The sequence below is a fragment of the Macrobrachium rosenbergii genome, chromosome 55 (genome assembly GCF_040412425.1).
Source record: "Macrobrachium rosenbergii isolate ZJJX-2024 chromosome 55, ASM4041242v1, whole genome shotgun sequence".
Taxonomy (NCBI): domain Eukaryota; kingdom Metazoa; phylum Arthropoda; class Malacostraca; order Decapoda; family Palaemonidae; genus Macrobrachium; species Macrobrachium rosenbergii.
This window is the reverse complement of record NC_089795.1, coordinates 17,579,715-17,607,214: the sequence shown is the minus strand read 5'-3', so window position 1 is coordinate 17,607,214 and position 27,500 is coordinate 17,579,715. Positions and strand designations below refer to the sequence as shown.

The following is a 27,500-nucleotide window of genomic DNA, read 5'->3' as shown; positions in this document are numbered from 1 at the left end:
GAAAATTTTACGACTCGAGAGAAATGGGCGAGGCTAACTTCAGCAATTTCTAAATCTCGGGGAGTTCGAGGCTGATGTAAAAGGGAAGCCAAAAACTAAGATTTAGGTTTAACAAGGTGAGGAGACTCAAATGGAAAATGGGCCTCCAGTGTAGTATGCCTCTTTGGGGAAGTTTACGAAGTGATTTCCAGTATGTTTGAGGGATGATGAAGAGAGAGGCGACTATTAAATTTTTTAAGTTTTAAAAAAAGTTATACATTAGCCCAACCTTTTAAAAAGGAGAGAGAGAGAATGTAACAAGTAGAAGAGAGAAAAAGAAAAATCCCAAGAAAACGTTCCCGCTCTTTCACTCTGTTGTAGGACCCTCCAACCCAGCTACCCTCAAGGGCCAGCAATTAACGGTCTGACGGAGGCATCGACCAGCGAGCATATATGTATATACGAACACCTTCGAAAATCTCCCAAGTATTTTGTAGTGCCTCGGCTTCCTTTACACGTGAATGAATATTTTGACAGGGAGAAACTACTCAAAAGGACCTATATTGATGTTATCTTTTATAAAGGAAGGGAAAGAAAGCCTAAGAGAGGAAGGGGGTTCTATACCCAACCTCTTGTAAACAGAGTCAGCGCACCGTAGATTCAACACTCCTTTTGTCATGAAATATTAGGTTTCTTTGGACAGGTTGAGTGGTCTGGAAAGTCTCTTTGAGGCAGCATCCCCAGTGGTCAGTGTTAGAATCCCCCCTCCCCCCCTTTTTTTTATTGAGGAAGAAAGAAATAGGATTTTGTTTGTCTGCTTTTGAATGACTGTTTAGCCGATATTTACCTTACCCTTACATCTTACAACGCTTTTGGATTTTGTTGCGCTTACAGGAGGAGGTTTATTGTTGATGGTGTATATGTATGAATGGACTATGACAATCATGGGTACTTTCACAACACAGTCCCTGCTTGTCAGTTAAGATTTGCTTCACTGACTGTAATACGCAGGCATTGCAATTCTTTGTGCCTGCTGGCCCGTCTTGGGCGTCCTTTAAGCTTTCTGACATCGGATGGTGACAATGCAGCTAGTTTTCCATAACGGTGCATTCTGGTTCCTTTGCTTGAAACAACTTTCATTTAGTTATTTAGTTAGTTTTGTAGAAGCTTGTGAGATGAGGTCGTGACTTGTAGCGTATTACAAAACCTTGTGGATTATAGAATTAGGCCAAAGGCCAAGTGCTGGGACCTAAAGGTCATTCAGCGTTGAAAGGGAAACTGAGAGTAGAAAGGTTCGAAAGGTGTAACAGGAGGAAAACCTCGCAGTTGCATCATGCAACAACTGTTTGGTGAGGGTGGATAGCAAGATGGAAGAAAGAGAATATGAATGGAGGCGGTTCAGTAAAAGTAATGAAAAGGGTTGCAGCTAGGGGCCGAAGGGACACTGCAAAGAACCTTAGGTAAAGCCTACAGTGCACCGCGTGAGGTGCACTGACGGCACTACCTCCCTACAGGAAAACCTTGTGACACCATGCATATTAAACTTTTTCTCTTCTTGCAAGCTTCTCAGGAATAAGGAAAAATCATTCGATATTCTTTCCATTTACTTTTTCCTTTTCCGTCGACTAGAAAAAGAAAAAGTAAATGGGAAGGATCCTTATTCCTTTTCCTTATTCCTGAGAAGCTTGCAAGAAGAGAAAAGAAGTATCGACTGATTCGAAGTCTTGATAAGGTGATAGTATCTACGAACATTGCTATTGACTTCAATAGAAATTGCATGAGAGAGAAAATATGCCCAAAAATGCAAATATATATATATATATATATATATATATATATATATATATATATATATATATATATATATATATATATATATATATATATATATATATATATACATACATACTTAGGCCAGAGGGCTGCAAATTGGTATGTTGATCATCTACCCTCCAATCATCAAGCATACCAGATTGCAGCCCTCTAGCCTCAGTAGTTTTTATTTTATTTAAGGTTACAGTCAGCCATAATCGTGCTTCTGGCAACGATATAGGATAGTCGACCATCGGGCCGTGGTTAAAGTTTCACGGGTCGCGGCTCATACAACATACTAAGACCACCGAAAGATAGATCTATTTTCGGTGGCCTTGATTATACGATGTACAGAAAACTCAATTGCGCCGAAGAAACTTCGGCGCAGTTTTTACTTTTGTATCATGGATGCTTTTCCTTCTTTGTCTTAATGGCTTGTAGGGGGCCTTCCAGACATAGACAGTTGTTTTCCCGTAATTTTAAACCACTCTTTGTTTTCTTTTACTCCTTTGTCTTGGGAGCGTTTCCCAAGAAACATTGCTTGTTTTCGTCAACTCCGTTTTCACCAGTGCATAGCTGTAACCTATTTACCTTTCGAACATTCTTAAGCTGCTTCTCTTTTTGCCGGTCGTATTTGGTATAGTCACTCAGATCAAGTTTAGTTTCATTTTCACCCCCCCCCTACAGTTACGCTCGTAATTTTGCTATTAAGCAGTAGTAAAACACCCGCCCGGCCACCACCTCTCTCATGTACTGAGGTGAGGTTGGTGGATTCTGTGGCTGGTTTCCCTCTCCACCTCAAAACCGAGAAGTTCTCACTCGGATTGTGGTTTCCTTCCACCCTTAAAGAGAGGTCTGTAGTTGGCATCAGAGCTAAAACGCTCTTTTCTTCTTGTTGTCGTTTTCCGTTCTTCTGTCGTGTTGGTGTCTGTTTTACCTTAAAAAGCTTATGGCCTCTACAACGATGACGTTACTATGCTTTTGTCTCCAGAAACTTCATAAATAATTCAAACCATTTGTCGTGGCCAAATATTGACAGCTCATTTTAGGAGTAAAACCAAACAATAATCAAACGGATTCGAATCGCCCAGACGGTCGATTTTCGTACGGCAATGAATGGAGAAAGCGACTCTGAAGAATCAGGTAGATATAACAAGCATCCCAGTTTTAAATAAAAAAAAAATTGTAGTTCCCAAATATTTGCTATTTCCATAACTCAGTGGAATTGTCGGAGAGAGAGAGAGAGAGAGAGAGAGAGAGAGAGAGAGAGAGAGAGAGAGAGAGAGAGAGAGAGTGTCCGTTATGTTTTCCTAGCATGATTTGAGCAGCAAGAGACTAAAGAGGGGGTTTCCAAGAGTTTCAACTTCGTTGTGTGAATTCAAGATCCTCTCTGATTGAAATAGATGTCTTAATTCAGTGCTATTCATTTTTTTGTGCTATTCATTTTTTTTATGTGAAATCCAGGGAAACTGTAATTCGAGAGTTTGTGTACATCCTTTAAGCTTACATTTGTGTTTTTTCTCTCTTGGTACGGAAATCGTTATGCATTGTGTTGCTTGAAAGAATGTTCACGAAGCCAGCAAGTTGAAACAGCAGACGTACTGTAGCAATTACACGAATATGAAACTTTTCCGTAGGGGGCTAGTGCCGTCAGGTTCTTTGCAGCGTCCCTTCGGCCCTTAGCTGCAACACCTTTCATTCCTTTTACTCTACCTCCGTTCTTGTTCTCGTTCTTTATTTTTCTTCCCACCCTCTCCTATCAATTGTTTCATAGCGCAACTTAGAGTTTTTCCTTACGTTTAACCTTTCGGACCTTTCAATTTCAATTTCCCTTTCCCTTTCAGCGCTGAATGACCTCATAGGTCCCAGCCCTTGGCCTTTGGCTTCATTTCTATATTCCAGCATGAAATGTGGCCATTATGGTGCAGTGGTCGGTAAATGCCAGATGAGATCGCATTTCATGTTGGATCTAGATTTAACGTCGTTATCTAAAATGTCTTTTATGCCTTATTTCTGTTTTTCGTCGTTTGCATTTGCGTGTGGCTGTCGGTGATTCCGTATATTACCCGCTCATTTCTTTTATTTGTTGTTCAGTATGTTTATAGTGCTCACCCTTCCATGATTTCCCTGTGTGGCATGTATCGTTATCATTTGTTCGTATGTTGTATCTGTCGCAGAATTTAGTTTTCCATGAAATGCGGATTCTCAACGAGGATCATGTGCGCTGTTGCAGCCCCAGCGCGCCGGGAAAGAAAGGGCAAGAGAATTTCTTTTGTCAGTTTTCGACATGAGTATTTCCCGTCCTAACGGAAGCAACGCGCATGCGCGCACCTGAGCTTCGATAATGAAGTTTGGGTCCTACTTATCCCTCCATCCCAAACTTCTCTTCCTCAGCAGCACTGGAACTTTAATGTTGACTTTGGCGACGAGGCCCTTTTACGCATTAACAACATTATCTTGCTCCGCTGCCTGTCAACGAACCATGAATTCAGTGGCTGGTCCCTTCCACTACCTACCTGTGAGCTGCTGTCTCCGTTGGTAGAAGCAGTTGTATCATAAGGGTCCTGGCAGCAGGGGCAGCAGGGAGGCCTTCGCATCAGCAGGAAGATGAGCAGAGCGACGGTGGTGAGCACAAAGAGCAGGAATAAGGTGGTGATGAGCATGTTGTAGACCTGCAAGGAAAGGCAGAAGGAGCTGGGTTAGTTCCTGCCTGGAAATGAGAGCGGAAGAGAACAGATGGGTCATAGCACTCTCTCTCTCTCTCTCTCTCTCTCTCTCTCTCTCTCTCTCTCTCTCTCTCTCTCTCTCTCTCTCTCTCGCTGGAAAGACGTGATGGTCTCTCAACACTCTTCGTGGTTGCAACTTGCTTAGAAAATTCTAAGAACTTAGTGACAATCCTTCCAAAACTAAATCGAATATGTTGTAGATCCACCAATACTATTGTTTTGGATGATATTATTTACCAACCTTTTATTTATTTATTTTTTGATAGATTACTTTTCATATGTGTGGGGTTTCAAATAGTTTGAAAGAAGGCCTTTACTCCGTTCCGAATTATGTGAAATGATATTGATATACAGTATATAATATATATGCTTACACTCACACACACACACACACACACACACACATATATATATATATATATATATATAATTTTTTTTCAAGTTTTACATTTGATAGGTAATTTGATAGCATGCATAGTTTCCGTATGCTTACTTCTATTGTATACATTCTTTTTTTATGTCTCGCACATGCACATATATTTCACATAGTTTCTGCTTTCAAATAAATAAAAAACTCACACAATGTATATTGTTGTCTTTTTTAGATATTGACCGAAAATTCATAGTTTATTCTCTGCCATTTATATTTAATTCCTTTAATGATGCAGAGCTAATCAAGGTACATATTATACATTATTTAGTTCCCCGTCTTGTGATCAAAGATGCTAAAGAAACTAATAACATGTTAGCAGTGACAGGTGTATTTCACAGAAACAGACGGCAGTTATGTTCGTAGGAGGCAACCATAGAAATTGACTGGTATATTTGTGGGTTGGGGGTCGGGTGCCTGTTTGAGGAAGGCGCGGCAGATAACAAACAAAGTTTCCAAGTAGTTTGTGATGAAAGGAATTGGCTGTAAATGCGAGGTGTCAGTCAGCTACAGAAACATTCCATATAGGTTTATTTTTGACGTGGGTTGTTAGTGTCACATGTTTGGAAATGAATTCTTGTGTGAGTTCCACCTCTTTCTCTTTAAAGTTTGCCTTGGACAGTTATTTTCTAGGGGCTTTATATTTAGTAAATAGTTGAGAATGATAGTAACAGAGATTTTCCTCTCTCTCTCTCTCTCTCTCTCTCTCTCTCTCTCTCTCTCTCTCTCTCTCTAGCAAATCTTGAGTCCCCTCTAAAATTTTCCTTTATTCTCTGGAGCGACAGCACGAATCATACGTACAGTACAAACAAGTATTGAATAAAATGGTTTAAGGCTTGAGGAAATTTAAAGTAAGAGGATGCAGGTATAAGGAAAACAACTTTATCTCTCTTATTACTATAGATACAATGTCATGGGTTTTACCGTTTCATTTAAATATTTTCTTATATTTGCTACTATTGGGAGTTTGCCTTGAATCATGACAGTTATGGTGTGGCAGCTAATTAGTTGTTTTAAAAATTATAACTCTAAAATGGATTGGTTAAGGGATAATTGAATATAAAGATTTAATTGAATATAAAGATATCTCCAAAAAATCTTGAGTAATATACTGTGTTGCTCACGTTAGTGTGACTGTCGCTATAATTTCATCAGCCGCTTTAGGCGGGGGAGAGGTTTGCTCTGAAGGAGGTATTATTATTATTATTATTATTATTATTATTATTATTATTAAATAATCAACACACAATCACGAGGGACATAGATATAAATTTGTAACTCAACTTGAGATCGAGCCTAGGACTCGCAAACGAACGGAAAGGGCGCTATAAACAGATCCATACAAGTTTGTCTAGGAGTCCAGGATACGACCCGAGGTGAGATAGAACTTAATAATAATAATAATAATAATTATTATTATTATTATTATTATTATTATTATTATTATTATTATTATTATTATTATTATATGATCCCAAAGAAATCAGTCTCTTTGTAATCCAACAAATCGTCGGTACAATAACGCACAGTTTTTACTCTTGATTAAATATGTTCTGAGGCAGCACGGATGAGAATGGTATAAAAGCAGATAAACAATTCGCCTCGGGGTCAGAAGGGTACGCGAGAGATCATAAAAAATCCACAAGAAGAATGAATAAGGAATTCAACATTAGTTTCCACCACTGGCTGACCAAAACCACCCTGCCAAGAGCAGAGAATATAAAAAGCACATTTTTCTTGACTTTTGCCTGGAAAACAAGGAGTCACGAGCAGCAACATGTGTAAAGCATGACTCTGCATGCAAATGAGCTTTACATAGCTCCTTATTACACGCCTGTCTGTATAATAGTAATGCAATGAAAATTCACGCAGCGGAGGTTCCCAGTGCTCTGGCCGGCCATGCGCGTCCAGCGTTGCTCTGGATAGCTAGCGTTTCATTTCATTTCATTTAAAATGGTGTTTGCTGGCCCCGGCACCCGCCTCGCTCTCCGGAGAGCAGTCATTTGTGGTGGGTGTGGACAACGCGTTGTGATGCTCAACTGGAGGCTCGCCATATTTTCTGTCATTTTTTCTGTTGTTGTTTCACACACACCCACACATTATTAATATATATATATATATATATATATATATATATATATATATAATATATATATAATATATATATATATATATATATATATATATATATATATATATATATATATAATATAACTTTTGTCTTTCCTCAGAGTCTTGACTATGAGAGGAGACTCAGATGATCAGAGAAGTATTTCTTAAAATGGTGAACGCCACATGTGCATCACCATTTACCATTCAATAAGAATTGTTTGCAAGGAAGACTGTGCTCTGAAAGTGTATGTAAATATATATATATATATATATATATATATATATATATATATATATATATTATATATATTATATTATATACATATATATATATATATATATATATATATATATATATATATATATATATATATATTATATACATACACATACATACATATATATATATATATATTATATATATATATTATATTATATATATATATATATATATATATATATATATATATATATATATATATATATATATATATATATATATATATACGTGCGTACTTACGTACAACTTACATACATAAGGGCAAGAAAAACTGTGACGCCTATACAGAGGCAGAAGTATGTGATGTGTATATAAGCCTTATGCAACCCGACATTCACTTGGGGATCCACCAGTTCGAAAGGCTTTAATCCCTACCGAGCGCAGCAGTATAGAGATTCCGACCTGGCAATTCTCAGAGCTGAAATGTTTTTATGTGCCTCAACTGTATACTGGTAACCATTTTTCCCCTCTTCGTAAATACGCTGGATCTTTGAACAACTGGCAACAAAAGAGAGAGGGGGTGCGTTGTTGTTGTTGTTCGTTGGTGTCTTTGTTTTCTCCAAACGGTCATCTCTTTATTTGGCATGTACCTTGTTTATTCAGTTGTGTATGGATATATTTGCTTTTATTTCTTTAGGTTCATTCTTAAATGTGTCATATATTGATCTTTATAGTATTTTGAGAATGAACATTATTAGTCAACGATTAACTTCATTTCTCTTATACTTTTTCCTGTGTAGAAATGAAAATGCGGTTCTTGAATCTTGAGTTTGGTGTCTCTCCGTTGTTCCCTGGCTCTTTTCCATTCTTGTTTGCACGTTCAGAGCCATTTCATTGGAAGAAAGAACATTATCATTATCTTTGTATATTCTGAATAGCTCAAACAAATTTCTGCAAGTTACAATGAATGTTGAACATTTCGAATTATTTATTTCTATACTATTGTTTACTAAACTGTAAAATCGTAAAATAACCCAAAATAGTCAGGCAGTCAGTGCAAATTAGGTGCACACGAGGCGCTTGATTACCTTTAAATCAGAGGTGAGAGTCTGTTCAGTGTCCTTGCGGTTGGGGCAAACATGATAAATGTCCTTAGGAGTTTGGCGATGATTCATAATTAAATTAGAGAAAATTAGATTTAGCAAGTGCCATCACTGTATGTGTACGTCAGCCGTATTTGCGTCGTATGTGAGCCTTTGGGATACATTGGGTTGGGTAGAACGAGTGGGGAAGTTCCTGTTGAGCACAATCCGAATAGAAGCTGCTGAAGTGGAGACTATACTACAGATACAGGAAAATTCAAGCTCTTCCGATTTTTGGTATTTAAAGAAATAAGAAAATATAAGGAATGTTTGTGACATAGTATTTTATTCATTAGTTTAAAGGGGATCGTGAAAGGTGTTTTGTAGCACGTTGAATCATAATTATCAAACAAAGCTGTCTAAAAGTCTCTGTAGCTACGGAGGTGATTGTATTCATTCCAAATTCTTTCAGTAGTTTGTTGTTCGCCAATGTTTTTCCCATGTGTGCATGTCAGGAGCTTCTCGAGAGCATTATTGCAGATATAACATTATCGGAAGCTTGGTCTCCTTTTCTCAACTTTGGCAATTATGATTGAAACCATCATCGGAGAAAATCCTTTCCGACCATCGTTCTTCAGCTTTGTTTCCATTGCGAACTGGAGACATCCTCTTTAGTGCCGACGCCCTTGGGAATAAGTGCATGACATTCGGTTTGCGGTGCAGTACCATTCTATAAAATGATTTGGTTTAAATGGTGCGAAGTTCAACTTCCCAGTAGCAGAAGTCTGACATTCCACTGACTCGTAATCTAGTGAAGAGGTTTCTAGCAGCTTTAATGTGACCTGAAATCGCCAAGTGCAGTAGCTTCAGTCTGTCTGATTTGATTTTCAACTGCTGTTTAAACACTTTAACGTTGATCTATTTTTGATTGCTGACTTATCCTTCTTCAGTTATTTCCATTAATACTTGATTCTTCTTCCCGCTGTTTACATTTTTTTTTTGTTCATTAAAGGCCCATCTATTACAGCATGTGGAAGCTTTCTAAAGTTAATGCCTTTTTTAATTGTTCTCATTTTGATAATAATATAGATTTTACGAAGCCGATAATGAAGTCATAAAGGAGATATGGTGATCTTTTCTTTTGTGTGTTAGAACCTCTCGGAGCCTCTTAAGGCAAAGGTCACGCCCTGACGTGGCCTTTTGGTGGACGCGTTACAAAGGGAGATCTGCCTCAGTAGTCTCCTTCACAAAGCTTCCCGAATTACTAATGCATCCATTTTCCCCTCCGCCGTTCGTCCTCCTCTTTATTTTCCATCGCCTTTCTTCCTCTCCCTCTTTTTCTGCGTCCCACCTCCCCTTTGCTTCAGTGCAGTTTTCTCCGTTCCTCTGCTCTTCCTTTCTTCCCTCGCCTGATATGTTTACCTCCTTTTATATTCTATTTAATCTCGTTTCCCTTCGGAATATCTTAGGAATTAGCGTAAAAATTCCATTCGTACCCGCTCGATGAACTTCTCTGTCTTGGAATGTTTGAGCTTGTTCGGCCAGAAATTTTAGTCTGCACAAGAGTATGTGTGTGTGTGTATATATATATACATACATACATACATACAAAGAAAGTAAAAAAAAAAGTAACTGATTCTAATATAAGAATGTCAGTTAGGAAAGAAACTGAAGTGTATCGGAAATGGCAGGAGATAAAAGAGAACTTAATGGTAGGGGAAGGCGAAATGTGAATGTTCTCATTAGGTTCTGATGAAGCCGGGGCGGATAATAGGGTGTTCAGAGAGCACTGTGAGGATTTAATTTTGATGAACCTCGGGGAACAGTAATGACGGTGAACATATTGCTGATGATTGATTTTTACCGCATTCGATTGCGCTTTTAACTTACGACCCCGCACGGGGTGCACTGTAGGCATTAAGGTTTCGGCCCCAGGCTGCAACCCCTTTTATTCCTTTACTGTACCTCCGTTCATATTCTCTTTCTTCCATCCTACTTTCCACCCTCTCCTAACAATTGATTCATAGTGAAACTGCGAGGTTTTCCTCCTGTTACACTTTTCAGTCCTTTTTACTGTCAATTTCCTGTTTCAGCGCTCAATGACCTCATAGGCCCCAGTGCTTGGTCTTTTGACCTAAATTCTATGTTCTATCTATTAACTTATTGAGTACTTCATTGTATTTCGAATTGTTGTTTTAGTGTCAGATTTAGAGTGAAGGAGAGGAATCTGTGAAGTATTTTCAGTATGAATGAAACCAGCCTTTGCAATTTCAAGAAACTGTTTTCTCATTTTCTGATACAATTGCAAGTGAGAATGAATGAGGAGGAATTAAGTAAAGCGCATACGTTATAACGTAGTAAGTTTTGATTACTGAACTAAGATTGTCTTCTTTTAGCGCTGCTGTGGAAAAAGTAGTGGAAAAATGGAGTCGGACGCCTGATGTTTGCTCTGTTCCTTAAGAAATCACTGGGACGACAAAACGGTTAAATGAATACAAGTGAAGACCATTTGCAACGGCCGGAGCACAAGTAGAAGTATTCAACTTGGAAACTTTGGGGAAGTGTCATTTAGTGGTAACAGACTCCTCGCTGCCAGTTAGCAGATGATTCGTCTATTCGTCGTCGGAATTTTTCGTTAATATGCGCTAATATTTTACTTTTTTTGCGCTTATGGACTGGTTGTTGACTAGAGTGATCACAAAAATGAGCAAATTTGTACGGAGCGCATACTTAGTTACTTCCTGTCCCCAGTTTGCCAAATTTTCTTCGTGAAGCAAATATCGGTATTGAACGGGAGCACATGGAATTTTTCTTACTTTTTGTTTACAGTTAATCCGCGATGAGATTTCTGATTAGTTATATTTACAGAAACCTCCTGAAGGGAATTTGTTTTTTCATTTCGTTTGGGGTAAATCGCTGCATTGTGTTTAATGATGCATTCAGTCGCATTCAAGACTAAGAGTGAAGGTGAAAGAGGATGAGTGAAATCATCATCTCCTCTTAGTGAAAGTATCCTTTCATGGCACGTCTTGAATAAGGATCTGTTCAGATAAACGCTTTTTACTGGGAAAATGTTGATGACTACTAAATCGATGTAATTACTTTGTTTAAAAGGGGTGCATTTACAGCTACATGCTAGGGATCGCAAGATTAATATGGGCGAGGGTTCACCCTTTTAATATTCCAAAAGGCATAAAAGCATCCCGAGGGACTTGAAATTGGGTTAAAAGACGATGAAACCAGATAGAAGATCGTCTCAAAGTAAATTAGACGTTTAATATGACAGATGCTAATCCCTCCAGAGAGAGAGAGAGGAGAGGGTAGGTTTAGGAAATGAAAGCTGACACGCGACATTTCCTTGGCTATGACGCGGGAAAGAAAGGCTCCTCTGTTCTATGGGACGGTGATACATAGCATGCGTTATTCCTTCATGATCATTTCATTGTGGGACGGGATGGGAAAGGAGAGGGAGAGAATGGGTTCGTGGAGCAGGCTTACCGCTCTAATGTTATTTGAAGGGGATATACCCAGCAAACGAGGCTCTTGTTTGAGGATGCTCTGATATCAAACAACTTCACTTTAAAATCTTCATCGAAAAAAAGCGACAAACCTCTTGCTTCAGTGCCTAGATATCTTTACCTATTCGATTTGTTGTTTTAATTCTTTGACAATGGACACTTCTGTAGGTGAAAGCCATCTTTGTCAAACGTCTATCGTTGAAGCTCGTCTAGATCATTTTAAAGAATGATAGCTTTTCTATATAATAATGATGATCCAACGATAAGAAGTAAGAATCAGAAAATTCCGTGCGTAAACCAAAAGAGTTTATTTGCAGAAAGCAGGCGGTGCCACTGAGGGAGAAATCTCGAGGCAAAACAAGGTCATAAAAGCAAAGCCCTCGGATGTAAACAAAGGCAAACCCGCAAAACAAACTGCAAAGGAAAAAAAGAGTAAAGAAGGAAATGATGCTTCCCCAAGACGCTATTCCAACTTGTGGGTCTAAGATTATTTCATACACCAGCAGCCCCATTACTAAACTTTTCATGACTGTAACGTGTCTCGTTTTTCTCACAAGATGGCGACCTCGTGCGGAAAAAATCCTGGATTTACTCCCAGTTCTCCGGTAGAAAATTCCTCCGTCAGAGAATGGGAGGATGGTCGTGTCATCTAGCTACTCTCTCTCTCTCTCTCTCTCTCTCTCTCTCTCTCTCTCTCTCTCTCTCTCTCTCTCTCTCTCTCTCGATAAATTATTGCCTTTCAGTCGGAATTACTTGTCCCTTGGGTTTGGCTGGAGGATATCGGGATAGCATGAAAATATAATGTCAAGGATTAAAGAGAGAGTATTACGTAAAGAGAGATAGTAGGATAAAGAGAGACTATTACAGAGAGATCTTAGGATAAAGAGAGACTATTACATATAGTAGGATAGAGAGACTATTACAGAGAGATGGTAGGATAAAGACAGACTATTACACAGGGAGATATTAGGATAAAGAGAGACTATTACACAGATATTAGGATAAAGAGAGACTAATCACATAGAGATAGGAGGATAAAGAGAGACTATTGCAGAGAGATGGTAGGATAAAGAGAGACTATTGCAGAGAGATGGTAGGATAAAGAGAGACTATTGCAGAGAGATGGTAGGATAAAGAGAGGCTATTGCAGAGAGATGGTAGGATAAAGAGAGACTGGTACACAGATATTAGGATAAAGAGAGACTACCACACAGAGATAGTAGGATAAAGAGAGACTATTACAGAGAGATAATAGGATAAAGAAAGACTATTACAGAGAGACAGTAGGATAAATAGAGACTATTACAGAGAGATAGTAGGAACTGCTGCATTGTCGTGGATATGGGCAACTTTATTCCAGCTGAAGCCAAATCACTGGAAACAATTAGCTGGGCAATCTATCCCTGAAAAGAAGAAGAAATAAGGTGTTCCACTTCAGCCCTCTGTTTAACGACGTAATATGAATTCCTGTTATGTAGTTCTTGAACGTTTTCCAGCTGATAACATCCACAAATTCACTCAGGTATTTGGTACAGGTGAAGTTTGTCTCCTTTCTGCAAGTTAGCTCAGTCACAGTGCATCAAAACTTAGGAGGGAAATGACAGGAGTTGGGGAAAGGGTTATGGCAAAAAATAAGAATGCGTGTGTATGTGTGTGTGTGTGTGTGAGAGAGAGAGAGAGAGAGAGAGAGGGGGATTATATCAGTTGGGTTTTGTGGTCAGAAGATTGTACATTATAGGTTTTCCTGTTTCATGGAGGAAAAGCATGGAAATATGAATTGCATGCCTTGTTAGAGAACTGTTGCGTCACTGGCCTTTTAGCGCCATTTCTTTCAGTTTTTTAAACTGGATTTGTCGTCACTTCTTGCATGACATGGATCGTTTTCATCTCTCTCTCTCTCTCTCTCTCTCTCTCTCTCTCATGGTGTTGTTACTGATGAATGTACGAGTATATATAGCTAGAGCAGCTTTACTCCACTCATGGGTTTAACGACCTCGCTGACTTTTCTCGTACCATTTTCGTTGGTGTGTGTGTTTTTTTTTTTTTTTTTTTTTTTTAACAGCCTTTATCGTTATAAAATGTCCTCAATGCAAAGTCTTAATTTTCACCTTTTTTATTTGATCTTAACAGCGAATTGCATCTAGAAAATTCCATGATCATTTTCACCTGTGTTCTAATCATTGGAGCAACCCCCTATCCCCTACGAACAGTCCCACCCCTGAGCAGCCCCTCGCCCCTGGCTCCATCTGCCCGAAAGTTATCGCTCTCTGATGACACTCCAATTAGAGCATCCGTATTTATAGCGATTCACTTATAAAAGAAAGTTGCAGTTTTGTCCAACGAATGGCCTGACAAAATGGAAGTGCCTGGCTCTTTGTTTGGGACCTCAGGGCGCTGTCTGTGCTGCGATATTCTGGGATGAACGCTTTTTGACACTCGAAGGGAATCGTTTCTAGTCATCAGAGAAGTCATTTCAAAAAGGGATCAGAATGTCATTCTCAGAGGTTTCACAAACTTGTGTGCAGGTTAAAGAGCGGGGATGCGATTGAAGCTCACGCGTTGACTTTACTTTGACTTCACCAAAGGCGTTTGTGAATTCATGGTTCAAGATTTATTATTTGCGTTTTGATTTCTTCTGTATGCATTTATCTTTTGAGAACTCGCAGATGAACTTTAGTGGCCCCGTCAAGTTTTATCCCTACGGATGCAACAAAGCATGTTAAAATCACAAGCGATAAATCGAGAGAGATTGCTGACAGTTAAATGCCGCGCATGGTTACCGTAGACTTTGTTGCTTCTTGCTCTTTGTTTTGCTTAGCCACACTGGCACGTGATTCGTGTATGGTATGTTGGAAGTTTACGAGGGACAGTAATAAATCATAATTATACTAGAAACCATAACAATATTTATCTGCGTCAGTGACAACAGCACTCACTAGAATGCCCAAAGTAGTTTGCCACGTCAGTTTGAGGAAGTGTGATTCAATTAATAAAATGTAAAAATAAGTAAATGATAAAATCACGAAAACCCTTATAGCATTTGTCGAATTTAAAAAAATTAAAATATTCTGAATTTTAATATACCTTGTTAGTGTGTATGTAAGGAAGTATGAGTAAATGTATTTATTGTATGTATGTGTTTCAGTATGAGAGCATGTGTCGATGTGCAGTTTTTAATTTCATTTTAATTTGTTCGTCATCGTACTGAATGACCTATTGGGTCCTAGTGCTTTGCCTGAGGCCTAGACCTGGTATTTTAATCTAATCCTTTGGGCCAGCCCTATGAGAGCTGAAAGTCAGCTCAGTGGTCTGGTTAAACTACTTTAATAATAATAAAATCATCAATGAGGGAAATCACGTGTTTTCGTGACATGGTACATTTGTTTGAAATTGCTAAACACGACACAGTAAAGAAGGGAAGTGGAGTTTGTGAACATACATTTGGCAAGCATACAGTAGGCGAGAAGTGCATTAGGAAGGGAAATAAGGAAATTTGGAATTATGGCAGAACTTTTCTTGATGGTGGGAGCGGTGGTGTGGATGCTCTGAGAGGCCTCTGGCACCAGGTCGGAGGGAAAGGGTCTCGGAGGGAGAAATATGAGCTGGAACTTGGGTGAGATCAAAGAAAATGTCTGAGAAAATGTTCGAGTATGGAAGGTTACGGCAACAGAACGCCATCCCAACGGTGAGGTTTCCAAAACTACAGCGTCTCTTTTACGGAGAAAGTTATTGAACTTCTTAAACGTAAATTCTATTTTTTATTTCTTTTATGTACGTTGTAGCGCGAAAACACACACACTCTCTCTCTCATAATTGTATAATATCTCTATATATCTATATATATATATATATATATATATATATATATATATATATATATATATATATATATATATATGTATATATATATATATATATATATATATATATATATATATATATATATATATATATATATATATATATACACTATATATAATGATGTATGTATGAATGGATGCATATTATGTGTGTAGCCATCATTCATGGATAGTGCGGTCAAGGTGGATATATAATATTTTTGTTCCTCACTTTTAATGAAACGACACACACACACTCACACTACCACTACACATCTACACATACACAGTTGCGCATGGCCCTCTCCCCCCCGATAATGATATAATCTCCATTTACATCTGCTAGTATTGCGATTTTTGCTTCCTTGTTTTCCAAGTTTTGTGCCGTCCCTCGGTCACATACTGCTTTCGTCTTCATGTCTTTTCCCATAAGATATTTGGATACAAACCAATTGTGCTCTTCATATGTTTCATTTAGCTGTACCTTTTCTGTCGCGTAAAGCTCGATAACGCACCTGTCTAACAGGACTACTTCAATTCTCTTTTACTTTATCACCGTTCTCATATCAGTGTGGCTAACCTCTTCACTCGTTTTCCCATTGGTATAACATTTTTTGGTTTAATACCTATTTCCATTAACTCCTTCCTTTCATCATTCTCTCCATACTGTCATGCTCCAATTGTAAGGTACTTTGTATCTTCCTCATGATCTCAGAGGCCGCTAAACATACCATCTTTTGCTCATTCTCTCGCCGGTAAAACAGTAGTTGCACATAACATTCTCACTGGCATATTATCCGGCTTGCACCTTGTATGTCTTTCCCTTGACCCCCAGCATCATTTCACCAAACAGGTAACCATGTAGCCATACAGCCATAGCGTATCCTTAAGTTTGATGGAGATTTCAGCCTAACCTGCAACATTTCCATCTACCTCAGCATGTGCAGGTTGCAAGTCTCTTTTGCCGCATGCATTCGCAACACACTCCACCTCCAGTTTCGTGCTCGAGGTCCATCTCTGCTCTTATCGAATTTTACCCTTGCGTTCAGACTTCTTGTTTCGCATAACAATTCCGTTATTATAAATATTTGACCCTCAATAGCACCCTTAACTGTTACCTCTTGATATCGTTATATCTCAGTGCAGCCTAATGAAATAGGGAGGAATATTTCTCTATTCTTATACCCTTTGCGTCTCTCTCTCTCTCTCTCTCTCTCTCTCTCTCTCTCTCTCTCTCTCTCTCTCTCTCTCACACACACACACACACACACACACACACACACACACACACACACACACACACACACACACACACACAACAGAATCTACTGGACACTTTTGTACCAACTTGTATGTATCTGAAATAGCCTCGATAACTTCTTAACTTCTTTATTTCCTCATACTTTTTTTGGTTACGCTTACCACTGCACCAACTCAATGGGAGCGAGTTAGATCCTCATCACAATTGGGCCAGCTTCCTTTATTGGTCTTCATTGCGGATTCATAACTTTGTAATGGTAAACACATTCGAAAAATGTGAAGAAATCGAGAAGTCAAGTGTTCATTGTTGCTGTTACTAATACATTCATACAGGGATATATATGTATATATGTGTATATATATATATATATATATATATATATATATATATATATATATATATATATATATATATATATATATATATATATATAACACACACACACACACACATATATATTTGTTATATATATATAATATATATTTTTTTTATATATATATTTTATATAGCTCCAAGTAAAATATTTTTTCATATTTTTAAGCTCCACAGAAACATCGATACTGCTGAGTTTGAATCATATGTTTATCCTTGCGCCGCAGATTCCTTTCCAATTTGCAGACGAAAAGCTGAAAGTGCACATTCCGCTATCCCCCTCCCCCGCCTCACCCCACCCCTCTCCTCTCTCTCTCTCTCTCTCTCTCTCTCTCTCTCTCTCTCTCTCTCTCTCTCTCTCAGCCGGCCCCCACATAAACTCTTGTAATCGGAGGAAATCGCGGAGACAACCAGTCGTCTTTACTGTACTTTGCATAATATTTAGGGCGAGGATTTTGTGTGACAACGCTTCTGATGGATAACGCTGATCACCAGCCTCTTTCCGAAACGTTCGGGGAACCGGACAAAATATCGTTGTAGCTTTCGTGTTCTTTTTTCTGTTTGCATTTTAGGCATTCAGTAAAGGAGGTTTGCTTGTTGTGTGTGTTTGTGTGTTCTTTTATATATGTATATATATATATATATATATATATATATATATATATTTATATATATATGTATTTTAGGCATTCAGTAAAGGAGGTTTGTTTGTGTGTGTTTGTTTGTGTGTGTGTTGTGTGTGTGTGCGTGTGTGTGTAACATATATATGTATATATATATATATATATATATATATATATATATATATATATATATATATATATATATATATATATATATATATATAATGTTTGTATAGTTCCTTTAGCACAAATTATATATATATATATATATATATATATATATATATATATATATATATATATATATATATATATATATATATATATATATATATATAGCGTTTGTATAGTTATGTTCGCTGGTACCGTATGCAGTGTTCTTTGAAGTCGTGATAATTCCAGGAAGATGAAGGGAGTTTTCCTAGAGATTAGTGGTAACATTACTCAGCTGCCATTCATGACATGTTCTGTCATGAATGACATTGAATGTTAGTAGCTCTGGGATGCCATTTTCAAGTAACACCAATTTTGACCTTGAGGCACTGAAATGTGAGTGTTGTTGTGGCAGGAGTGTCTTCCGAAATTTTACAAACCTGCCGTCGGTCTTCTATCCCAGCCCATGTGACGCATTAGAATCCCACTTGTGATACATTTTGAAGCTAGCAGTCCTAACTGTTGTTTACGGGGCGACGCTGAAACGGTTCCTCATTCCGAAACTAACTGCTTCAAAAACTTTTTGTAAATATATCTTTGGAAATTCGAAGTAAAGATCTTAAGCACTGGATGCAGTAGCGTTAGTGGTCATGTTTTTTCGCCGAATTCATCGCTACATGATTCCCAAGGTTCATCTCGGGTCGGTATATTGTGTGACAGCTGATGTTTGGATTTATTATTGATCTTGGATATTAGCTTACGGGGAGTTTATCTCGTTCGGATGAGGGTGCTCTGCATTTTTAGTAGAAGTATGTCGTTGCAAAAATACAAAATTACATTTATTGCACATCGTTTTCTCTGGGAGAATGAGCTGCAAATTTGTACACACGCACACACACTCACACTCGTTTGTGTGTTTGTGTTAATATAATTGAGAATGACCAGACATTTAATCCGTCCACCCGACTTCCTTCTGTGTTAAGTGAAAATCATTCATAAGCATGGGTGAATCTGCCAAGTGCATACCGCCCGTATTCACACACAAAAGTAGGTCGTTCTGACACCACAGGAAGAGATCGGTATAGGTTTATGCGGGTCAGGGAATGTCATCGCCCTTTCATTCTTCTTTATTACTTATTTCATATAGAATGGAAAAGGGTCCCCTTCCTAACATTTTTTTAACTTCATCTTATTTGTAAGAAAAGGTCAAGGGTTGTTTTTTGGGTTCCCTCGCAATTTCCATATAAAGTATGGAAGGCTGCAACTTTTTTTTTTCATTTATTGATTTTAGTTTTGTTGAACTAAAGGGAACATTATGTTATGGCGATTAAAATAGTAATTAGTTGAAATGTATGTTTTGCCCGGCACTAAATGTTTTTAGCCAGCTTTTATTTTTCACGTGCGATGCCATCCAAAATAACAAAATGAGTAAGGAAAAGTACATTATTTGAGAAATATTGCCATTAAAACTTAGTCACCTTGGAATTCATGGCATACTGTTTGAAGGACAACTCAGGCTTGGTAGAATATAAATTCCTTGTCCAAGGGGATGATCAAGACATTATTTTATGACTCATTTGCGAGGCGATCATGAGCCGCAAATCTTCACACCAGCTGTTTGTCATATTTCTTAGGCGTCAGTGACAAGCTGTGTATATCGTGGTATTTATCGTTATGAGGTCTATGGTGTGCAGAAATTAAACTTTCCAGTCACTGGCATCATTTTTTTTTTTTTTTTAGTAAAAAGATCTCGGATGTATTTGGAGGTAACGCAAGTGCCAAGAATTATTCGTCAAGGCACTTTTGAGTTCGATATACAACGAGATATTTTTTCTTTAAGAAATCGAACGAAGAATTATGACATCCAAAAGGATTTGGTTTTTGGCAGAATTATTTCCAATTCTCCAATTTCTGCCAAGTGTGTAACATTCCTCGAGTCGCCGTAAATTTGTCGTGGGCGTCCTCTGCTCCGGCTTATTTTGTAACTCTTTAATTATGATTAGTTTGTCAGCATTTTGGATCGGTGCCCAAAAGTCAGCTGCAATTAGATTCATTGCCCTAGTCAGCCAGGGTTAAAAATAGTCACCCCAAAGATATGTGTTCGTAAGGGCTAATTTTCCAATGGATAAGTGATGAAATTATTTTCAGTTTGGCTATGAAATTATACAGCCCCAATTGATCCATTGTCTATAAATGATCAGTAGTGCCAGCTCGTTTTTTTCGCTATTTTACGAAATATTTTTGCATTCAAAATTGTATGAGCTGCTTCCAGTGATCGAATGTCATTCTCTCCTCGTTGCTTACGCTGTGAATCTACTCGATTAGACAATGTTTAAGATTTAGGAACTCATTTGTAATCCGAAAGAAGGTTAAGTAAAAGGAGAAATGCTGTTTAAACGTAGAAAACTAAAAGTAATGAACTCGAGATGGAATTGTCGTCAATATAGATTATAAATATAGATTATATTTTCATGTTAACGGGATCTCCTCTTCACTCCTTCCCTCCCTCTCCCTTTCCCCCTCCCCCTCACGTCCTCTCTACCTCCGTTCCTGCCATGAGTGACACAGTGCCCCGGGTATGCACAGCCCTAGAGAGTCTGAATGAGAAGACGTCACCATCATCAATAATTTCCCAAGATGACGGATCATTACTGTATCCTCCCACTCACATTCTGCTTTTTCGTTTCATTTTCTCTCTCTGCTGCGTTGCACTGATTGATGACTCGCAGAGTGACGCTTTCTAGCACCTTGACGTTCTTCAGTGCTTATGATAGAAGTGTTGTTAGGCTGCTGTTTCCGAGTATGTAGCGCTGTTTGCTCGTATATGTATACGTATATACATACATAGAGTTTAATGTTCGCATGTGTATACTCATGGGAGTGCACGCCTATATATATATATATATATATATATATATATATATATATATATATATATATATATATATATATATATATATATATATATACATATATATATATATATATATATATATATATATACACATATACATATACACATACATACACACTAACTGACCAACCCAGCGCTGCCCAGGAAGACTCTGATTGACAACCGATAAACTCTCTCTCTCTTTCTCTCTTTCCTGTCAAGATTGTTGCTTCAGTTACATTGCCCAGCATTTTTGACATTATATTTCACCCCTTCTCACCCCCCTTCCTATCGGGGGCTGAACTTGGACTTGAAGGGCATCGGGAGTGTCACTATTCATCCCGCGACCTCGAGAACTGTGTATTAGACAATAATATCTGTCGTTTTTGGTTATTTTACATGTCACCCCCTTTCCACCCTTCTCATCCCTTTTGATGCCAGTTACGCCTTACCCCAACAGTATTCTTTTCAGATAGTAAGTCATATGTATACAAAGTTTGGTTGACATTGCTCAAAACGATTCAGAGTTGTGCTGGAACACACATACACATCCATATAATATATATATATATATATATATATATATATATATATATATATATATATATATATATATATACATATACATACACATACATATACATACATATAGTTTTCCGCCTGTACATTTTATACTCATGGGTGTGCAAGCCTTTACAAATGTGCAAATGCATACATATACATACATACACACTATATATATTTGTGTGTATGCGTGTGCGCACGCGCGTTTTGTTTTTTTAACCTTATCCTTGCAAGGTGTTGGGTAGATCATTTAAAAGTGTTTTAGAAGACAAAAAACAAAGGATTTCTGTGAGGCTTCGGATAACAAACGTCTGTTTTATGTCAGTCCTCGATTTCCCAGTGGTTGGTGTCTATCAGGTCAGAATAGGAACCACTGTTCAAGAACGTCTACCTGTTGGAATGGAGGGATAGTTATACCAAGTTTCAAGAGAAGTAGATGAAGTGTTATTAATATTGACATCAGAAGGAGCAACAAATTGTTAACATTATCAGAATAATTTTTTAATCATTTTAATAATGGGGCGAAACTTCCTCTTAAGGCATCGCTAGGTGAGCTGTTATTTTTGTTTTCGAAACCCTAAGAATCGGAGAAGTTGTATCCCGTGACTGCGATTTGCCCAGAAGCAGGATCGGGATCTCGTTCTTCCGTAGCCGTCCCCGTTTATTGTTTAATAATTTCGGGAAGGCTTCATTATAGCTCGCCAGATGAGACCGGCTTTACGGTGCAGCTATATCATTTTCTCCGCGGCTTTGTGATTTGGGAGATCAAAAAGAGAGAGAGAGAGAGATATTCAACCAATTAGGTCACGGGTTATTCATGGTTTATAATACAGTTTGTTGTCCATGACACACACACACACACACAGAGGGTTTAGCGGATTTTAAGACTGAATTTGTTAGTGTAAGGGTTTGTTAGAGTTACATGAATGTTTTGTGTCGTTTCTATTTCTAATGTTGTAAACATGGACCCAATGACGCTGATTAAACATCAGTGAATGCACTCTCAAAGGTCTAAAAACATTACTAATGTAGGTCTCTCTCTCTCTCTCTCTCTCTCTCTCTCTCTCTCTCTCTCTCTCTCTCTCTCTCTCTCTCTCTCTCTCTCATATGTTGCGTTCTTCCGTGTTTGGCATTGATGAAATGGTTCCATATTCTGTGCACTGGCACTGCCAATGGTGCGTTTGGTCATCAAGTGGTGGTTTGGGATGTAGACTGAGTAGCACTAATGCGGAGAAAATCTGAAAGTTTGTTAAAGTACCTTAAATATGAATAGTGATATCGGATGGGACGACGGCACTTCCATTAAATCTTGGTTGTTGATGCAGAAGGAGAAGGAGGGAAAGAAAGAAGACAAGAAACTACTATACTCAGTTTTATGTGTTCGGCTTAAAGCTGCAATACACTTGCACTCACTCCTCTGTACAGAGAACACAGTGTGACCTTTTTTTTCGTAACAACGGGAAACTTAGAACTATTGCAATATTAGATATTATCTTAAGAAAGATCGTTTAATCAGTTACTGGCTGAGAATTTCTGAAAGTGCATTTCGTGAAAACGTACGCCGATGTCACGCTGCCTTGGTCTTTTCATTATTTTGATCGAGCCATTCTCTGATGATCAGTTTTCTGTCATAAAGCTCTTTGTTATTCATTTCGTGATAAGGATGGGATGCCCTCGAGTTTTGCTGTCGTCAGCGACTTTTGATGCTGTTCTATGGTAGGATGCATCATGGGTCATCTACATGTGGTGAAATGGTGCAATTATCGCCTTTATTGATTTCAGTGCGCTCACTATCCACCTGTTGAAATATCGCATTCGTGGACCTTTCTGCTCGTAGTTGCCAAGTGTTGCAATCAGTATTTTGGTTCACCAGTGAGTTCCACGAATAGATCATTTATCTCTTTCCGTGAAGTTAGAGTTTGTTTTTGCTTCCTCGGGCAATGCTGATGGACTGACTACAAGCAGGCTTGGGAAGGGGAGGCAGGGCTTCTGAGGCACGTGTCAGCGCTATGTAGTGATGACACGTACAAGGAGAAGAAAGTGGTTGTTCGGGAGATCGGTAGTTGTTGGTTGGCGCAGGTTAAGTCTTAGGACTCACCAACTCTCTCTCTGGTATAGATCGCTGCTGAACCTCCCCCTCCCCATCTAGTCCCCTCCCCTTCTCCCCCTCCCCCGACACCCCCAGCCGAGAGGTGAGCAACAAAGAAAGCCCCCAACTCGAATTTTGAGAGGGAGTGGGGAAACACCTTAAAGCCACCACGCATCCCAACTCTGACACAAAGGTAAGCGAGAGCGCTCTCTCTCTCTCTCTCTCTCTCTCTCTCTCTCTCTCTCTCTCTCTCTCTCTCTCTCTCTCTCTCATAAATTAAAACTTTGATCTTTAATTTAGATAAATGTAAGCGATACGAAATGACTTTTGTTTAGCGGAAGGTTCAAGTTTCAACTTAGGGTTTTACTGAGTCTGGTTAACAAATTCATTTTTCAAAACCTCCATAAATTTGAGCAACGATTTCAAGGAATGCTTTTAGCACACTGCTAATCCATGAACCACAATATAGTCCTACAAAGTATTGATTTCAGAGCTACAAACTTTGGTAACGTGCCCCCGCTCCCATTTTTTGGGCTGAGGACAGCTTGCACACAAACACACTTCCAAGGGTAGAAAAGAGGAAAAACTCCTGTAGGACCCTCCGTAAGCCTCTCCTTTAAAACAGCGGTACCACTACCACAGGCAGCGTACTCTGTCGGCATCCAATCGAACCTCGACACCGTTTTCGCAGGAAGTGGGGCAAATCTCTTATCGGGTGGACCCAAATTTCTTTCCTCTCCGTCATTCATGGGCCATCGGGGCTTCCTGGTAGGTCGGCAAAAGTTTTCTGTTTCGTCTTTCAGTCAAACCTGTCCTTTTTGTTTATTTTCCACTGATATTTATAAAATGACTTGAATATTCCCATTCTTAGTTTTGACTAATTTTATTCTCGAAGATTATTTGTATAAACAAACATACACATGTATCTATTTGAAAAGTATATTGTAGTTATACTTAGGTATATGCAGTCAGAAGTTATTTTTAGAAAATTATAAATTTTCCCTTCCCTGAATTAATTTATGAAAAAAATCTCAGATAGCACGATAAAACGTCATCATCGCATCGATAGGAAAGGGGAAATGGTTTTTGCTCTCCTTTAAATTCTCTCTCTCTCTCTCTCTCTCTCTCTCTCTCTCTCTCTCTCTCTCTCTCTCTCTCTCTCTCTCTCTCTCTCTCTCTGCTTGTATGTATGCGTACGAAGAGAATGGACATTTATTACTTTTGTACATACTGTAGGCACTTACGTAAAGTAAAGTGGCTCTTCCATGTGTATTGATACTATATGGAAAGGTGCAGTAATTGAGCAGATGGGGAATCTGATATCCATTGCAATGACGCAAATGTTTACTTGTTTGTCTTCATCCACTTGTTACCGTGTCTCATTCTTGCATCTATTAATTTTCATCTGCTCTAACACAACATACACGGAACTTGTAATAATTCATACAAACCAGTATTCATGCAGAAAATCATGTATAACTTACGAATCTACAATTGCTAGCGTAAACGCACACATATTTGTCTATGGACATGTATTTATGCATGTTAATACATGTATGCATTAACAAGGAGTGAAAAATTAAACATATTTAGAAGTATACAACCATATTTATTGGACTTTTTCGTGATTTAAATGATAGCAATGTTTTGCCTTATTTGTCTTTCCCAGTTAAAAATTCTTAGTGATAGATTTACTTATCATTCGGAGAAATTTCAGTTCCTGTACGGAAAACTTTGACGCAAGATTTTCTTAACGGAATATTTGGTATATATATATATATATATATATATATATATATATATATATATATATATATATATATATATATATATATATAGATCTCGTTTGTTTTATTTCTACTTTGTTTTATTTCAATTATTCCTTATTGTTTAATTCATACATTTACTGTGAAGCGTCCTACAACGCAAGTGCTTTTTAGTCATAGAAAGTAAATATACCAGTTTACTTCTCTGGAGATTTCCAGGTAACTTATTCATAATGTAAATATATTATCTTAGAGATACTCTGATAATTTACAAGGCTATTTATCCAACATAGTATACCGTTGCACATATATAGCATCTTTCTAAATTTAACGTATATATAATAACAGAGATGGACATGTACATGCTATTTTGTACGCATATACCTTATATTTATATATACATTTACATACGTACATATATATATATATATATGTGTGTGTATGTATTTATATAAATATACATATATAATGCATGTATATATATATATATATATATATATATATATATATATATATATATATATATATATTTGTCTGTGTATTTATATATACAGTACATATACATGTACATATATATTTATATTTATATAATTATGTATATATATCACAAATATATATATATATATATATATATATATATATATATATATATATATTATATATATATATGTGTGTGTGTGTGTGTGTGTGTGTGTGTGTGTGTGTGTGTGTGTGTGTGTGTGTGTGTAAGTGTGTGTGTGTACCCGCTTGGAAATAGAGGTTAACAGTTGTTGAATGTGAACAATAGACTCTTTAGAAGAAATGCGCACGATACACACACACATATATATGTGTGTATTGTATATATAATATTTGTTATATGTATGTGTGTGTATATATATATATATTATTATATATATATATATATATATATATATATATATATATATATATATATATATATATATATATATATATATATAAAGTAAAGGTAGATGAGTGTTCCAGAAGAGGAATTAGTCTTTCTGCCAGCGGAGAAGGCGACAGACATACAGACAGACAGGTGACACAGCGTGCACGAGCACTCCGACCATTTTGCTGCCGATAACCCAATGACATTAACTCCTCCCAAACCCTCATAAATGGATTTCCCAGGATGATCCGATTAGTAATTTGGGTCTGGAGCTTGAGGGGGTTGGTAAGGAGGTCATTGAGGGGAGGGGAAGACCCCGGGTGGAATTGATTATGTAAGTTGGTCTAATCTGGACACTTAGGAGAAAATTGAATTAGGTCTTAAGACCCATTTAATCGGGGTTATTACGAATGGCTCTTTTCTTCTTACCGATTTTGCTTCAGTACCTGATCACATTTTGACACGATCTACGAGGCTGGCCCACATGTTATTTGGGCTTCTTTCTGGAACAGCTGACTAATCGCCCGGCTTTGTGGAAACGCATGAAAGAATGAAGGCTTTGAAAGGATTCAGTTTGGAATGCTTTGCGTACGTTTCGATTCGCTTTTCTCCTTTTACTGTTAACAAAAAGACCCGTTTCTCTTGTTGATTAGGAAGGGGTCTTGTAATGAGTGGAGATTATGCGAGGGGAAAATCAATAGGAACCTGCAGGTCGTACGCATCGCTTGGTGTCTGAATTTCATCCTGGAGCAACTGCCTGAATGGAAAGGATGACTGAAAAGGGCCGGAGGCTGGACGGAAGAACATCATTTCCATAATCCAGATTTAAGGTCATTGGTGATGCATTTATGGATGTTAGGTTATGGCAAGTGCATAGTTACTCAACGAACCGAGAAGCATTTTATTTTTTTAGTTTTTTCTCCTCGTTTATTTAAATTCTGTTAAATCCAATGTTTAAATTAGCCATCTGACTAAGTAAACTTTATGCTGAGTAACTGTGATGTCTTGTGTTTGTGTGGATGCTTCACACTTTTTTTTTTTCTTTTTGGCTGGTTTTGTCTTGTTTGTTCCCTCTCATTTAGTCGGCTGCCCTTCTCCTGCAAAGTGAGCATCTCATTAAAGACGTCTGCTCCAGTGCAAGCTTTGCCATAGTTGGAGAAATAAATTGT

At 37.9% G+C, this 27,500-nt stretch overlaps 1 protein-coding gene across 1 annotated transcript in view; it reads right to left on the bottom strand.

Annotated features, from left to right (window-relative positions):
- The window catches only part of LOC136835392 (uncharacterized), a 62,569-nt gene that overhangs the window by 16,800 nt on the left and 18,269 nt on the right, over positions 1–27,500 (bottom strand). Inside the window, exon 2 of the mRNA XM_067098878.1 lies at positions 4,308–4,463. Within this exon, the coding sequence (XP_066954979.1) occupies positions 4,308–4,463 (156 nt within the window). The remainder of the gene's footprint in view (positions 1–4,307; positions 4,464–27,500) is intronic.